Source organism: Semicossyphus pulcher, unplaced genomic scaffold (genome assembly GCF_022749685.1).
Source record: "Semicossyphus pulcher isolate SPU_LCO1_2020_fin unplaced genomic scaffold, fSemPul1.0.p SCAF_13, whole genome shotgun sequence".
Classification (NCBI taxonomy): domain Eukaryota; kingdom Metazoa; phylum Chordata; class Actinopteri; order Labriformes; family Labridae; genus Semicossyphus; species Semicossyphus pulcher.
This window is the reverse complement of record NW_027211637.1, coordinates 9,354,816-9,372,774: the sequence shown is the minus strand read 5'-3', so window position 1 is coordinate 9,372,774 and position 17,959 is coordinate 9,354,816. Positions and strand designations below refer to the sequence as shown.

At 40.9% G+C, this 17,959-nt stretch overlaps 1 protein-coding gene across 2 annotated transcripts in view; it reads left to right on the top strand.

The window, feature by feature from the left end:
* Window positions 1-835: 835 nt before the first annotated feature.
* sema3h (sema domain, immunoglobulin domain (Ig), short basic domain, secreted, (semaphorin) 3H) overlaps window positions 836-17,959 on the top strand; it is a 62,337-nt gene continuing 45,213 nt past the window's right edge. For both annotated transcript variants that reach the window (XM_069659404.1, XM_069659402.1), the window contains exon 1: window positions 836-1,246. In XM_069659404.1, the coding sequence (XP_069515505.1) occupies window positions 1,147-1,246 (100 nt within the window). In that variant the 5' untranslated portion in view covers window positions 836-1,146. The remainder of the gene's footprint in view (window positions 1,247-17,959) is intronic.

Here is a 17,959-nt window from a genome sequence, read left to right as displayed (position 1 = left end):
ATGATTGCATCTGGGTTGGGAGTGGAAATGGAGAAAATAATGAGAAAGAGGGGAGAGGCCGAGGAGGAGAGTTTGCGCCTGTGAAAAACAGAAAGTTTGTTTTGGAATTGTTTTTAAGAGTTTACTTTTGACTTTAAATTCATTACACAGCTTGGCCCTAGATTGTGTCTCTGAGGATCCTATTGATGACTGAGGTATCTAGTGATGTGATTTAAGAAATTAAAGGTGTTTTAAATTGGCTATAAAGCCTACTACATGTGTGCCAAGGATTACAGATAACTTTCCCAATCGTTTCTTCTAAATCTCTCTTTGTAATCTTTGTTTTCTTTCTGTTTTATGACTTAACTTTTCTGTCATTTATATTGTAGCTGGTCAACATTTATGGTTTTGTTATTGTTTCATGTTTTGTAAATCCTGGGGTAAGCCCTGGTTTTATGTATTGTGTAAAAAAGTAGGGAAAGGGAGAGCAGTAGGTGAGAGAGTAAGTGCATTAGGAAGTGAGAGACTGGAAAATTGAGAGCTAGAGAAATGGGAAAAAAGATGAAAGCTGATTTGTTCCTCTCATTTCCACTTTAACTAGGTTTTCCTGGAGCAGTGAATAGGCGTGCGTGCCTGCATTCGTGTGTGTGCAGGGTGGCCACAATGATCTGGGATCTCTCTCCCTCCGCCTTCCAGAGAGAGAGAGAGAGAGAGAGAGAGAGAGAGAGAGCAGTCACATGCAGAGAGGAGCGGGGACGAGAGACAGAACAGAAGAGAGCTGTCAAGCTGCGAGGAGGCAGCGGAGAGACGTCTTAGTTTTTTTTCTTGGAATACATTTCCCCGTCCATCTCTGAAGCCCACACAAATACACAAAAGATATAAACACACAAACACGAGGATGGTAAAGGAGTGCTGAATTATTTCCAGGATCTGCACTCACTGAAGTCTGACTCACTTGGACTGTAAGAGTTTTTGGATTCAGCATCTTTGTAACTTGGACTCAAACTGGATTGAGATTCAGACAGAGCAATAGTTTGGACTGAGAGTGTGTATCAGCATTTGGCCTGAACGCAACTCTGAGATTTTGACTGAAACTGTGTTGGCACTTGTCAGTTCAACAGATTTCAACTCACACTTGGACTTAGTGTGTGTAAGAGGAGGAGGAGGATGTATTGGCCGGTGACAGCGTTCCTGCTAGCCCACCTCGGGGCCACCTTAACAGGGGCGTGGAGAGCATCTCAACCAAGACTGCAGTTCACACACGCCGGTAAGACTTTGCATTCTTTTCTGCCTTTTTTAAAAATCTTTTAGTGTTTGAAGTGTTTCTTTGCTCCTACTGTCTAAAACATCTGTCGCGCTCTCGTTCTCAACACACACACGCAGGTGACAAGAATCACGCCCCAGTTCTCCTTATTCACTTGCCTTCCCTCTTCTATTATTGCCCACACACTGTCGTAAGATATGGGGAGCACAAATTATACCTTTGCCTTTCTGTTCCTCTATGTGTCTGTCTTTTAACTACCTCCAGCTCTGTAATCACCTCTATTGAATTGATTGAATTGAAAGTTTTCCTGCCCACCTCACTTTCTCCTCTCTCCATGAGCTGTTTTCATAGGCGGCCAATTGTAAGTGCTCATTTTGTCTCGCCAACACTGTCATAATGTCAGAAGTTTTATTCCTAAATTACACATCTAGCATTAAAAAGTGGTTACAGCATATTACTGCAGGGACAGCTGTAAAGTTTACAAGACACCTCATTGGAAAATGATAGTTTATTCTAACTTGGGTTTCATTTTCATAGTTGTGTCCATCATCTTTCTCAGTTAGGATAGCATTTTACAGAGCATGGTAATCACTGACATCTGGAAACACGGCAACAGCTATACAACAAAGTCAGACGGGTCAAGAAACACAAGTCAGACGGTCAGTTTGCAAACAGGCCAACACACAGGCAACCCCTTTTCTGATTTTCTCTCATTAGACTGGAAACTATGTGCAAACACCAATTAAGAAAGTAGAGTAGGTCAAAGTTAAACCAGGAGGTTAGTCTCTTTATATGGATGATCACAAAGAGTAGTTTGGATTTTATCATTGACTTTTCTTGAGACTCTTGTTCCCAGATCAAGAATGAATGTGGTAAGATTAAAGTGACTTTTAAAGATTGGAATAATGGACAAATGTATGAAAATATAACCCAAGTTTTAAAAAACAATCATCATTAAAGATCTTTGCTCACGGCTTCTATATGGAAGAAATTTGTTGGTGGAAAAATCAATTGCAGAGTTATCAATATCAGATGAGGTTTGAGTCCAAGCAGACACAAAGCATGGAAAATCATAGAAGAATGCAAATGGGAGGTCGTGTAAAAGCCACCAGATTTATTTCCTGTAGAAATCAAATCATTCGCCAACATCTTTTAAGCCTCAATTAAGCTTCACACCCACAGACATCCCCTCTGTCACAAAGTGACTGCTTGACAGCACAAAGTCCCCCTCAGGATTCAAAATCAATAGTCTGTGTCTGTTAGTTGCAGTTATGGCTAACAAAGAAATGATTATCTGATGGCAGAAATCCCAGATCCACATCAGCACCAAATTAATTTTGTCTTGGCCCGGGGCCGATCAGTGCAGCACAGTGAAATCCATGCAGCAGTTTCAAGGGAAAAACCTGCAGACAGAGACAACAGAACCACACCTATTACTCCTTCCATGTAAAATATGAAATAAAGGCCATTTATCTATCATATACCGTAATGCAGAACTGAATTGTACAGTGGTATGCTGGTGTATTTAACCCGCCTTTCTCTTCATGCACTTGTTAATTGCCACTGTGCAGCATGTTGCATAAACACATGTTGTTGAATCAACATGCCAGTGTTGAACAGGAGCGCAGTTTGTCCTTTTAATATGTTTATGCATGGTTGAATTGGAAGCGAGAGTCCTCTGAAAGGCAGAGGTGGTGCTGCATGACTGGCTTATAGTTGTTTGTGTTTGTCGTAATGCTGTGGGAAAATCTGTGCAGTGGGGAAAGAATGTAGGAATTGATGGACACCGTATTTTGAGATCTGTGAGATATACGGAAGTTTTAACACACACGTTGACCCATGTGGGGTGTTTTGTTGTTGGGTATAACAAACGCGACTGTCAAAGGTAATGAGAATGAAAAGGTCTGCGGTGTATAATTAACACAGGAGTTGGGATTCTGTCTTTCATATTCTCAGCTCTATTTACAGTGCAGTCCTCACAAATTAAAAGCTTTTCTGAGTTTGGTTACGGTGAGATAAACTCATCTCTCTTTAATCATGTTTACCCGAGACACCAAAGAGAAACTGACTGATTACACATTCTTACATAAGCCAACACAAAGAAGTAGATGTGATAAGACGGAAGCCGACCAATCGTGACCTAGAAAGTACAGAGAGAGAGAGAAACCTTGTTGGATTCTCCCAGGTGGGAATTTAGCTCTAATGAAATCTGAAGGTGGAAATTTAAAGAGCTGCTAAAGTAGCTGGGTGTGTGTGTCAGTGCGTGTCTGTCCTTGAGTCTGTCTGTGTGTGTGTGTGTGGTGGCAAGTGCTTGACTGCGTCAGTTTAATTGTGTGTGGTTTTGTTCTAGTCACTTTGAAGATACAGTTTGAGCTTGTGTGTTTGGACTTTAATTGAGCTGTTTCGGTTCCAGCATCTCTGCCCACCTCAGTCTTTGTTGTGTATTCTGCTGACACGAATCCTCATGTCTTTGAAGGTTTGTGTGTGATTAATTTCTACATCGGCCTGTATTTTTATCTCTGGAAAGAGAACAAAAATAAGATGTGTGATGTGTGCAGGGACTGCGATGTCTCTATGTCCACCACATGACTGTGTGTGTGTGCTCGTGCCTTCTCTCTATGTCTCTGTGGGACCTCCATGCTTTGGTCATTTCCCTTCTCATCACCACGGAGGTTTTTCTCAGACGGAGGGAGATTATTTTTGTCGTGGAATCGCTGTAATTACAAAGGATTTCACTTCACTTAAACACTTTGACTCGGAGGTCCAGACATATTGTAAATGTTTAATTTTCCTGCATCTGTCAAGCTCACAACTTATTGAAAATCCAGTCTGACATTGAAGTGAAGTTTTTTATATTGGTTCGTATAAAGAGCCGTGCAGTAGAAACCCAACACATCCCACTGACTGAAGTGTTGCCACAGCAAAAGATTGATGGAGTGTAACAAAACAAACAGATAACCAGAGACGGATTTTAGAAAGAAATATATTCTCAGTTAGTATTTTATAAGCACATCATTTCAGAAAACAAAAAAACTGTTATACTGCTGTTTCACTTTCATGCCAGTAAACATTCTGTAAATGAGTGTGACTGATAATTTAATGCATGATATTGGCAGAAATTGACAGCGCTCTGTCGACTTCTGGGGCTAAGTAACAAATAATTTAGCTGGTTTTCACATTTTAATGTCCTCTCCTGGCTGAGAAGCTGCTCCAACCACAGTGCTCTTTAAACATGTTTCCAAACCACACCGGAGAAACTCTGAAATCCATCAAAGTGAAAATGAGGCTTTTTTGACATGAAAGGTTTCACCTGCCGGCAGCAGAGGACTATTTTATTTAGACCTACCAGCTGAAATGGGACTTTCTGAAGCTGAAGACTGCTTCAGAAACTCCAGATGTCGAGGAGCAGAGGACTTTCACTATTTGTTGTTGATTTGACTTCTCTCCTACAATGCGATGTGTAACACAAACGAAGTAGCTGCTGACAAATGAAAAAATAGATAATAATTGTGAAAATGATTTATAAAATCAACCTTAGGATCCCAGGGGAAAAGTATGAATGTAATCTTTAGGACCACTTGTATTTGCTTAAAAGGAGCTTTAATGTCTCTTTTGGCTGAATCCAATTGTCCACCTGCTGCTGATGGAGAGGCCTAAAGACTACTATAATAAAATGTTCTTTTTGTGTTATAAGTTACACACACATTATTGAAGTCTGCAACTCAAACATACTGTCTGGAGGTCTACAGCAAGTCGCTTTAGGCTCCTTGTCGACTGGATAAACTGTTTATTGACTCTCTTCAGCAGTCGCAGACTTACCTAAACCGACCTGCAAAGTCGTCAAGGCTGCAAGAGCATAAAGTTCCAACATCTGGATTCAACCCTTGACTCAAGAAACTTGTTCTAGTATAAGACAATTATCCAAGTGACATCATTTGACTAATGTCAATATGTGTCACTCTTGCAGACTACAATGTTACGCTGAATGTCTGAGTGAGTGTGTGTACATTTGTTCAGAGTTCCTCTAGTTGTTCTATAGAAGAGTTTTTTAGGAGCCAAAGTTATTTATCTCTTAAACCTCAGCAGGTGGTGTGATACAAAGTTACCAATGGTGTCTTACCATAGCAGTAAAGCTGTTTTGAAGGTCAACCAGCATGTAAAATACTCACAGTCACACTCAAAGTGTTTGGCCTTGATTCCAACACAGTATTGCTGAACCATTCTACTATATGACACTCCAGATCGAACTTGAACCCACAATCCCCTGCTTGGCCTGTGCCTTATCCATTATGGCATTACATTCAATGAGTTACAATATAAAGCATCAATATGTAAGGCACACTGTTTGGTTTTCAGCAACACGACAGTGACCCCTGGGGTCATTTCTGCAGTAAGAGAGAGACACATCAAATATATACACAGAGGCAGAAAGAGAAGAGGGAGACTTAAAGCTGCAAAACATGAAGAAGTTTTAATCCCCAATGTAGGGTAAACTGAGTTTACTTTTTTGCACCATCACATTAGCAATCCTTCAGTCACTCATTTTCTGGCAGTTAAAGTTTTTGTTTTGTTGTTATCATGTAAAAAAAAATCTGTGTAATCTCTGCAAGTCTCGAGTGCAACAATTAATACCTAATTTCAATCAAATTAAATTGACAAAAATGTTACCTTTTATCTATTGTGACCCAAGGTCTGGACAGGGTTTAAGTGCAAATGGTACTGACATTGAAACTTGACAGGCAAAATCCTCATCATGCAGAGCTGTTAGTCTGACAGAGAGGTCCACGCTCTCAAAGATTTGTTCTGATTGGTGATGATGTAATCGGACAGACTGACCAGACAGCTCCATGTGTCTGAACAGCTTTAGATACTTAAACACACGCCTGATTACCTCCTAAACCCCCCAACTCTCTCTTAATGACTAAATGATCCCAGTTATTCACTCAAACTCCATGTTGCATGTATGCAAGAGTTGGCTAATACACACGCATACACACACTGGAGTAATGGGTCAATTATCCCAGCCATTCAGTGGACGGTAGTGTGATTTTGTTGATGATAGAGAGCAGTTATTGATACCATCTCTGTACCACACACAAACACACACACACAAAGGAACATTTTCCTGCAAAGCATTAGCTGAAACATGTTTGGTAGCACATTGCACCCAGAAGGATACATTAAGGAACACGCGGAAAAGAACTGAATACCTGTACAGACACAGCCACAGAAGCAAAGACATTCAAGGGCTGAACACACACACACACACACACACACACACACACACACACCTAAAAGGATTAAGATCATTGACAGTTTTACACACATGCAGGCACAAAAGATGAGAACATGCAAATTTACATTTATGGGAATACATACTTGCATAAAGAGACACATAAATACAACCACCATAACTGCTGCTACTGTTACATGTGCAGCTGTAGCTGTAACATGAGAATATAAAGATTCATTGTGAAGCTTCCTCCATAACAGCCTCAGAGGAGCTTTAGGAGGTTTATTAAGTCAGTGTGAATCTATATCCCCACATACAGATACATACGGAGTCATGTTTTATTCATACAGCATTCACTTCGTGAAACGTTTGCTGTGGACTTTCAATGTTAAACTGTCACCAGAGAATATGTGAATTGAATGATATGAGTTTGTATGAGTGGAGACATTGGCTTTGACCTTTGACCCCTATACTGCTGATCGCCTGTAATAGTTGTAATCCTGGCATTTAAACTTGTCCTGCTGTGTTCTTCAGAGTGTTTCTGGACAAATGCCCAGATGATAATGTAAATGTAAATGAGTGCTTTTCAATTTCACGCTATTAGCATGCAAATTGCCTGGTTCGACTGCACAGTAGATTAGTTCAACATTGTCCAGATGCTGGTTTGCTCATGTGCATGTTTGCAAAAATTCAATTTAGATTTCTTCAGAGAAGAATTTGTGTTGTACAAATACCAGCTGCAGTGTGAAAATTTCCTCATATAATTTCATTGTTATCTATATGTTCTGTCTTTAGAAAGCAAACAGTGAAGGTGTCCCCAGTGACAAACCATTAAGGAAATTTATGGAGCTATAAACAGCTGCAGCCGTACAAAACCCAGATGAGCTGGCTGTTTTGTGAAAATCCATGTTGTGTAGTTGTGTTGACTGTGAGAGAAACAAGCCTACATACGCACAAACCTGCTGCTGCTGGATTCCATCTGAGCCAGATTCAAATGAATGTGGGAGCAATAAACTGTCATGGGGGTTGACTTTCATTCCAAGAATTTACACAAGGCATTTCAGCTGTTTAAATGAAATTGTAACACGCTAAATCAAAAATATCTATCTCACTTTAATAGTTTATTGCTTGTAAATCACTGTAAGATGTTTAAAGCACACAATCTCCCTGCTATCACACGTCAGCTCAGTGTGGATTTCCCGTGAACTTACAAAATTTTTTACTGTTTTGGCTCATAGCCTCTTGGTTAGATACTTGTAGACTTTGCCTCTGATACAAAGAAAATCTTGGTGTATTTTAAGGATCCAGCGAGGAGAAATATAAATGAAAACCTCTTTTGTTCCCTTTAACAAGAAAAAAATGTCTTTCCATATGCAATTTTTATTATCTATATCTAAATTTAAAGGTATAATAAGTAGGATTTTCCTAGAAAAATAAAATAAGGACTTTTACAAATATAATATAATATAAATCACTTATGAGCCTCCATGCGTGTGTGTTGGTGGGTGTGTGTGCAGACCCTTCCCTCTGCATCTATTCTGTTGTTGTGCTTTGCATGGGAGGTTTTCAGGAGGGGCGCTGTTGTGGTTCCCTAAGCCAATCACAGCGTAAAGGTGAGTGTGTGAGTGGCGATGCAGAGTTGGCCTTCTTTCTGTTTGACAGGTAGGTGCCTCAAACCGGGTAGTACAAGTTAACTGGCGATTAGCATGCTAGCGCAAAGCTAAACAGCGGTTAGCATGCTACCGTAACGGTAACTGGCGGTTAGCATGCTCGAGCAACGGTTACCGGCGGTTAACATGCTAGTACAAAGGTAACCGTGATGCTGTTGGTGTTAGCTCGGCGGGATGGGCGTGTTCTCGCACGAGAGAGTGAGAGTGAGCTTCTGGTGACGAAGAGCCCAGGAGGAGGGGCCCAGTTTGAATGTGTTGTTGACAAAATGTAAGGAAAAATCTTACTTATTATACCTTTAACAACCAAATCTAGCAAGTACGCAACTCTAAAGTGTCACTTTACATTTTAAATGTATAGGTTAACACAAGTGTTGTGTATTTTGTGGATTACTTGCCTGATTTTCCAGGCAATTTCTTCTCTTTCTTGGCTGAAAGTAGAAGTTTTCCTCATCTTTTAAGCATCTAATTAAAACAGCATGTTTCTTTACTTCGGCTTCTTTACTTGTAATGGTGTAGTATTTAGGATGGCCAGATCTAAGAGCTTATTATCTTCTTGTCTAGGAATGCTGCTCTAAGATTTTCAACAGCTGAACCAGGTTGTCTGTATTATTCAGTTTTATTTGATCTGTTGTGAGTTGCATTTCTTTGCAGTGTTGAGAGCTAAGGAGTGAAACTTGTTCTTGCTTCTTGGAGTATGTTGTACATCTTCCTCCTCTTTCCCCAACCTCACCTTCCTTTTCTCTCTGTGTACTAATAAAGCACAAAAGACTTCACAGTGATATTAAAAATCAGGAGATATTTCATTATTCATTTATTCTTTCAGATCTGTTTCTATCTAGGCCAGTGCTTTCCAGGCTCAGGGCTGAGGATGTTGCTGAGATGTGGAGTTCGCTGGGACGGTTATCTGGCACAGCGTCAGGCTATTCTCTTTTATTAATTTTAATGGAAGCAGTCCCCAACGGTGGCGCTACCACTGCTTGTCATTATAGAAATCAAACGACAGCTGTTTGTTTATCCCACACTTCAGAAAAGACTCAAGTATGGCAGCTGGTTTCTCCGGAAGGAGATTTATTTCGCAGGTGGTTTGCAGACAAATTTGGGAAAATATAAAGTCTAGCTGTAACACAGGCTTTCTCCTGTTCAATAAGTTTTCAAGAATATTTTAAGGACTGATTTAATTTTCCTGCAACTAAACTTTAGGTCCTTACTAAGACATAAACCCCCCTGATTAAGGGGCTCAGTGCTTGAGGGTTTTTCTTCTCACTGGACAGGGAGGGTGAAAGGAGTCTAATTACGGCCCTGTTTTGGCAACAACAGCCCCTGACAACAGTGGACATACTGTAAATTTGCCCTCCAGAGGTTCCTGGTGTTAATATCTGAAGCTATCTTTAGCCTGAAGCCTGTAATTAAGCAAAAAATCACAAGCTTCATATTTCTTCCATTTCCCTTAAGTATTAATTTGCTCCAATCTGCCCTGCTGCCAATAATCTCACCTCTCCTCTCCTTCCAGACTGTGTGTCAGCATTTCCTTCCTCTATAACATACGAGGCACAAGTTTTCACTTCTACTTCTTTAATGCTGTGCAAAAGTGCATTTTAGTGTAGTGTTCATCGTACGTAAACTGTAATGAAGCAATGAAAACAACTAAGAGGTTCTTTTAAGAAAGCAAAAAAGAGGATTTGAAGTCATTTTGGCAGGAAAAAGTTTTAGTCTATGTAATGTTGTGCAGACGTATATTTCTCACTGCATTCCTTTCACGTTAGCTGCAACAAGGAACATTGTCCACAAAGGCATTGACTTGTTTGTCAGCTGGAAGGCTGAAGTACACAGGATCAACTGAGCTAAGACTCATTCTAACTAGTAGTTTACATCATTAGCTTCAAGCTAAAGCAGGCTGGACGCAGGATACACCGGCGTGTAATGGATACTCATTCTTAAAATATCACCTTTTCTACAATGATTGTGAATATAGTGAATCTGAACGATTGATTATAAGATAACTTATAAAGAATGGCTGCTAGAAGACTTCAGTCAAGTCTCACATGAGCACGTACACATCTGATCTTTAGCCCTTGGTATTAGCGATCTGACTTTCCCAAAGCTGTGTAAACAAGACGAAGCCACAAGAATCTGATTCTTCCCATTTTGTCAGTGATGGAAAGATCTGACTACTGCCACAAAAGGCTGGAAGTCAGACTTCCTGTTCCTGTTTAGAAAGAGCCAGAACTTATCAGAAAATAGAGGATGTACAGTGACAGATAGCGGGTTTTATCGTCTGGCTGAGCTTGAAAGTAGGGATTCGTCATAAAGTTGACCCTCAAAGCTGAGTGTAAATATAAATCTGAACTCACTGTAGACATCGTGACCATACATAACCTTCACAGGACAGCTTCTTTTCTTTATGTTCGCCCATTCTTAAGATGTAGAGGTATCGTTATTGCCCATCTGCCAAAGCAAACGTCCACATAGTGTACCGTACGTCTTCCATGCTTTGAGGCTGAGCCAAGAAAGTAGAAGCCACAGACAATTTAAAGAGTGAAGTGATTTTTCACTATGATGGGTATGGTCATGCAGGGTCTGAATTAGAGAATCCGTCATCAGTGAAGGCCGCTAAGGCTGCTTGTTTCATCTTGTTATAGAGTCATAAATGGCTCTAAAGTCAGGTTTATCATTTTATATTTTTATATATGATTGGAAAAAGAAAAAAAGTGTATATTAAGAGTTTATTTGAACATTTTAGGGAAGGGAATTGGGAGAGATATTGTACTTGGTTTATGAGTAACAGCTTTTGTCCTGGAATAGGGACATCATTTTTCAGGCTGAAAGCATGCGATTCAAACAAGCTAATTTAAAACAGACTTGATGCAACAATGTTTTTGGTGAAAATGAGTTTTTTTAAGGAGAAGTCTTCTTACCAAAGTAGCATTTGAGGTTAGTGGTAAGACGGAAACATGCCACTCAACTTGCTTAGGCTGGATAAGGTTTAACATCATGATTTAAGGAAACCAGCATTGACTGCCAGTAGGAGACAAGATAATGACCTTTTCTTTTTGAGTTTTTCTTCAGGATGAGTTTTAAACATTGTGTGCTCAAGATCAGGATGAAACTCAGGGACCCTCTGTAGTTCTTTTTCCAGAAAATCAGTCCATGAGGTTGTGGCCAAAGCACTTAACCAATGACATTGTTCTGCGCTGGGCGGCTCCCAAATGAGACTTTGTTTGTTTGTTACTTTGTGTGTGTGAGGCAGAGAAAACAATGAGTGTGCTCAGTGAACCTTCTCTCAGAGAAATAAAGATGAAAAAAGAAATCAGAACAGAAAGTAAACAGAGAGCGCACTCGCATGCAGCAGCACGGCGACCCGGGCGGAGCAGTCTGATGATGATGAATAATCATACACGCTGAGGTCGAAGGTTAAGCTGTCCACGTGGGTCTGGTCTGTCTGTGACACAGTCCAGATGTAGTTTGTAGAGTGTTTGGATATTATTTTGCTGTGGTATGTGTGTGTGTGTGTGTGTGGCCTCATATGTTTAAATGTTGGAGAAGATTCAAGTCCAAGTGGGACAGTAAGAAGCAGTGAGTAGAGATACGTTTGTGTGTGTATGTGAGTGATGAACAAGTGAATATAGTTTCGGAGACCTAAAAATGTAGTTTGGTGTTATCTTTGCGTAATAGAGGATGACCGAGAGACTAAATGCTATAACTGTGTATGGTGACATGTGTGTCAGAAAGGAATTTGTGCATGTCTTCACACAAGTACCAATCTGTGTGCCGATAGGCTTTGTTCCCAGGCTTCTGCAGGCCTCCCGCTGTAATTGCAACAGTAATTGGTGAAGTGATAACCCCATTTCCACAGGAAATGTGCCCCGGTTTCCTCGCCCCCGCCACCATCAACCGCCCCCCTCCAGTTGCGCAGCCAACAAAGTCTTCCCCATGGGAACGTTGCACCAGACAGCTAAAGTTCCCTGAGGCTTGGCTAGTAGACGAACAGACGGACAAAGGCAGACACACAAGCAAAACTACACACATGTGTGTGTCGCTAACAAACACTGTCACAGGGACGATGCTGTAGGCTGTGGGAGAATGATTGGAAAGATTAATCATAAGTGTAGCTTGTGTGTGTGGGTGTGTACGTGTGTGTGTGTGTGTGTTGGTGAAGAAGCAAGAAAATGTCACTGAGAAACAGCAGGAAAATAACAAAGTTGGACTCCCAAGAGTCGGATGACGATTGAAAGAGAGACTTGATTCTTTCATCATGCCTTCTCTCTGTATCTTATATGTCAGTTATTTTTTATTCTGCTACTGCAAACTTTTGAAAGGCTTACAGAACTACTCTCATATATTCCTTGATATATGTTGCAAGTCCTGCACCTAGTTGGGAAAGTTTCCTCCCTGAAACTTGTCACTGTTCATAAACTAAGGAATAATTCCAGCACTTCCTGCCTGCAAACAAAAATAGCAAACTTGCTACATGTCCAGCAATTAATACACACCGTGTGCTTCATAGCGAATAAGCATTCTGGTCCTTTCTCACTGCTTCCCTCTGATGTTGCTGTTGGCCGCGTCCCTGCACCTCAGCTGTAAGCCTCAGCTTTGTAGTCACAGCTGAGCTAAAAGATGGCCGTACCTGCAAGCAGTCATCTCAAACATTGTTCAAAATACTTTTCAAGTGGAAGTCAGACAGAATCACACAGACATCTGTACTGACAAGTGGTGACAAATGAAATCTAAAGCAGTTTTTTTGAGCAACAAACAAGTGCTTCACATGTTCATTACTTATCAAATAACAAACTTAGGGTTGTCGTTCAACTCTTTACATTGCTTTGAGTAGAGACACACAGGTTGTGCAGGTTCTGGTCATCTTATTAGAAATGGTCAAGGATTAAAGGGATAGTTTGGATTTTTGGACACTATATTGTACGAAATACCTGCTAGTAGTGTAGTGTAGTTTCATGACACTGGCGTCTCACCAGAACTACTTATTCAACCTTCAGAACCGGCCAGAACTCCGACCAGATCACCCGGACTCGGTGATGAAGCTAATAGCTTTGCATCCACTACACTACTAGCAAGCATTTCATACAACTTGGTGTCCAAATATCCGAACTATCCCTTTACGGTGGGTCAAAAAAGTGGGAAAGTAAAATCAGTTCACACACACCCACACAGACAGTTTCCTTGCTGTTCCCAGCAGCAGGCTCAGTGCTCAGCTCTGAGAAGTTTGCTACTATAAAGTAGGAAGTTGAAAGTATGCAGGTTAGTTTGGGTTTGATGGAATGACGCATATTTTGCAAGTCTGGTGGAGTAGATTTACTCTAATATGGTGAGTGGGGGTATTGAAAACCCTTAGGAGCGCATCATTAGGTCTGGGTCAACTTTCTTACTGATTATGCTGCTGTTATAGAAAGCAGAGATCAGTTTCTAATAGCATCTGTTGGTCGGTTGTGATGGGCAAGTAAAGTAAGCGGTGTGTGCCTGAGCACTGTCTAACAGCAGTAGCAGCAAGTACCACAGCAAGCCTAATACCTGCATGGTAAAAAAAATAAAAGTGTCTACAATAGCTTGTTTTCAGCCCATTAAATTAGCTTGTTATTAAGTGACTATTTCCATTGGATTCATGTCTGCACTGCATGTCTGGTAGTAAATGAGATGCTGCAAACAGAGCTAATCATTCATTTAAACTCAGCCAAAACAGTTTATTTACCTGCACTTAGCATGAATTCGTTTTGCTTGTGTGCTTACGTGTTTTTAGGTGAGAATGCCGTGTGTGCGCATGTGTGTGTATTTGTGTCTGGTGCAGTGCAGGAATGTCCTTAGCTGTATCACAAGCCACACATTTGCTCTAATCACATCGAGGTCCATCAGAGCTCCCATGACCAGCAGCCTTTAATCTAATGTTCACCATGGATAAAAATACCTACCACCAACACATACACACACACCAACACTTGTGAATGCACAAACAGTATATAAACAAAAAGAAACACTCATATGGACAGGCAGACACTTGCACTAACATAAAGGAACCATTCAGGCACAGACACTTTGAGTGTGAGAGTGGCTGTGTGCGTGCCTTCCAGCCTTTGATTCCCAGTGACAGGAGTCAGAGGCCAATTGGCTCAGATCAGAGGTCATGACCCTCGTTGACCCCGCTGTCGACTTGATGCTGATAAGAATGGTTGAATTTAGCAGGCGCGTGTGTGTGCATGCAAGTTTGTGTGTGCCGATTTGGACAGATTGCTGCTTTCTTTGAACAATCACAGTCTTTATGCTATAAGAGCTACCTGTTTGATAAATCTTTAGTCTATAGGCTCTTTTATCCTTATTTTCTATGGATCACATGACTGAATGAGGTCAGTTACATGGTATGGGCTTTCATGATTAAAGTTCGATGGAATAACTTGGCACAATGGACACACTCTTCACAAAAGGTCAGAATTAGTACCTATGGTCTGTTGAACTTGTGATGACAGACAAGAAAAAAGTACATGATGCTTAGTGAGGATCACGGAGGTTCCAGATTCAATTGTAGTGAAAATGTCAAATTTAGCTTTCTAAATATCTCACTGAGAAAAGTCATGACAAAGAAATTTCAGGAGTCAGGAATCTTGTCTTACCTACGAGATTCGTGTAGATCAGAGGAGACTTTTTTTGGGTGGGGGTGGGGGGCGTCCGCGGTCAGCATGCGATCTGCAGTGTTGGTTTTGGCGTCTGTTCCATTTTCTCCGCTAATCTGGCAAGAAAACACACTGATAACTGGATAAAATGGATAAATAAACCCGTTTTTATGGCCGCAGAACTGACTACACAACACTGGTTAAAAACACTGTCTGTACTGTGTTTGCATCCTTCATCATTTCACCCAGGGCGATGAAGGAGCAACAGCACCGCAGGCTGATTCTCAAAATTTACCAAGAGACATGATATCAGCAAAGGTTTCTCCCTTCCAAAACAAACAGAACTGATGATTAAAACTAGTAACAGCATTTTATGAGGCAGATTCTGGTTAGAAAAACTCAGTGTCTCCGAGGCTCCTCTGGGGGGCCGAGCTGCCACTAACTTTCACTCACTAGCTGACTAAAACTCATCCAGTTAGAGATAAATCTAAAAACGACATTAAAACACTAATAAAGCAGTCGTCGGCTTGAAATGTTTTAATGACGGTCAGTGTTGGGGACAAAACTGATCAATGTGCGTCTTACAGGTAAAACATGAGACTATTGTATACTAATATAGGATTTTTGTGTTTTGTGTGAACTGATTAAAAGGAGCAAATTGTCAAAGCTTCCTGTTGAAAGTTGAATCTGACTGGACTAACAAAACTCTGCGTCGGGTTCAGCCCTTCGTCTGGGTCAAAATGCTTATTAAGAAATAAAGCTACAGGATAGTAAGGATGAACTTACTCACTCCAAATATTACCCCACCTTTTTATAAAATATAAAGTAACTCTTTACATTATACCAGCTTTTCCCACATTATAAAGTGGCTTCTGATATTTTTCTAATATTCTTTCCTTCATGTCTTCCCTCTAAGCCACATGACAACTTGACTTTCTTGTATCAAATTGTTCCAATGCGGTTTGACAGCATTTTGGAGCTTGTTTAATAACATCTTTTGTAATTCAGAGTTTCTAAAAAGGCTGCAGGAGGAGAACATATTTTCTGGATCAATGAAACCATCACAAACCTTTCAAGCTTTTCACTATTACTTCTCAAAGCGTTTGTTTAGAAGTTGTTGTAGAGCGTTTGATGAATTGGTTTTGACCGTGTTTGGATAAAATGGATTTAATTCTTGTTTTGGCAGGTGTGTGTTAATATCCTGTTGAATATGACAGACAGGTGGGCTGTGGGGTATAGATGACGCTTTTGTCTCCTTAAATACCTTAAATAACTGTATGTAATTGATGGATTGCATGAAAGCATGTGTGTGCCCTCCCATTCAGTAAATGGCTTTGATGTCTTGGAAAAACGCTCCATTATTCCAAACTGCCCTCTGAGTATCAGCCAAAGTGTTGATGAGTGGTGTGGGCTAAATCATTCATGAATGTGTGTGTGTGTGTGTGTGTGTGTGTGTGTGCGTATGTGTGTGTGTGCGAGAGACATGCAGGGTAGGGGGGGCAAGGAGGTAAGGCCAAGAGACACCCCACGCCACACTACACACAGCCCCTCACAAATTATGTCGGCATGGTTGCTGTTGCCAAGGCAACTGTCCCATGAGTAAGGGTGGGGTGGGTGCAGCTGCTGTTTCCCGACTGAGTCAGGGATGTGTGTGTGTGTGTGTGTGCGCGTGCATGGTGGATAAAGAATGTGTGTGTTTTTTTTTCAAACTGAATAAGAGGCATTCATCGTTGTGAGGTCAAGATGGGAGACATTTGACTGGGGCTAAAGTTTCCATATAATCTGTGAATGTGCGAAGGTGTGTGCAGGGTAAAGAAAACAGGACTGGATTTGTAACAAGGTGTTAGGTTCAGTTGGTGTTTGTGTGCAGACCTACTTTCTTTCTCTGCAACCGATATATGTGCATCTGTGCTTATGTGTGTGTGTGTTTAAACGGCCTCTCTCACTTCCCTCTTGCCACAATGCTGATATAATGCAATCCAAAGTGAGGATGTGAGCTGGATTTTGAGCCTGTCTTGACCCAATAGGATCTCATGACGGTAACAGATGCTGAATGCCGCTGGTGTTTCCACTGCAGAGGTGGTTTCACATTCAGTTAGGCTGAGCTCTTCCCCTTATTGAATTAAGCAAGGTCATGCCGCTCTTGTGGCACACACACTGTAATTCAGATGAAGTGCTGGATGCCAGAAGAGCAAGGCATGAATTCCAACAGGGCAAAGTTCCCTTTAAATGGAAGTCAGGACTATGTAGTTTCTGCATCAAGAGGTTGAGTCCGTGATGTGACTGGAATTCATATTTCAACCAGTGAAAACTGTCAAGCCACTGACAACCAAAATGAACATTGTTATGTTTGTATGTTTTGAAATAAATGATTTTTGCATTTCAACATAATGCTTAGTAATGAGTAAAGTGAAGACACCAAAAACAGAGAGAATGAAAAGACTGCAAAACTTCGTAAAAGTGTTATTACACATCACTACTTGTGAATTGTATTTTTTTCCCCCACTTATGAAGAAGTAAAATTGTAAGTACGGATATAATGAGGTCTTTTTTTAAATCACTAATGTCACTACCTATTGTTGAATGAGGTAACACAATGGTGATCGAGCCTATGGCCCACTGATGAAAGCCTTTGCATTGGCAGAATTACAGACTGGAGGTCCAGTGTAACTTTTGCAGAAAAAATCACACGCGGCGCCCAGTTAGTGACGCGTTTTCCATCACCCAGCAGTGGTTGGTCTGCCAGAGAGGGTAGGCGGAGCTAAGCGGCTGCTTTTCCGGTCGCTGCGAGTGTTGTGAGTAAACAGTAATCTACTATGGCTGAACAAACAAAGAAAAGATAGATGACTACAGATACAACTTCAAAAATAAGTGAAAATGCGCTCAGATGAAGGCAAACAGTCGAAAAAGGAAAGTGACCATCAGCGAGGAAAATCAAGAGTTAAAACCGTTACAACAAGAGCCGACCATGGACATCACACATGCAACACTGTCTGGATATCTGGAAAGTGTCCTCCCGCAATTACCGTTTATTCTCCATAGGTGCCGCCAAAGAGAACGACACTTTGAGATAATAATTCAACTAACTGGTGGTAAATGATTCGCTAATGCAGCAAAGTAGCTTGCAAACTTTTCCTGTCTGAGTCACTACATGTGAGCGAGGATAAAATATAATCCTAAATAATAAGTAATAAATGTT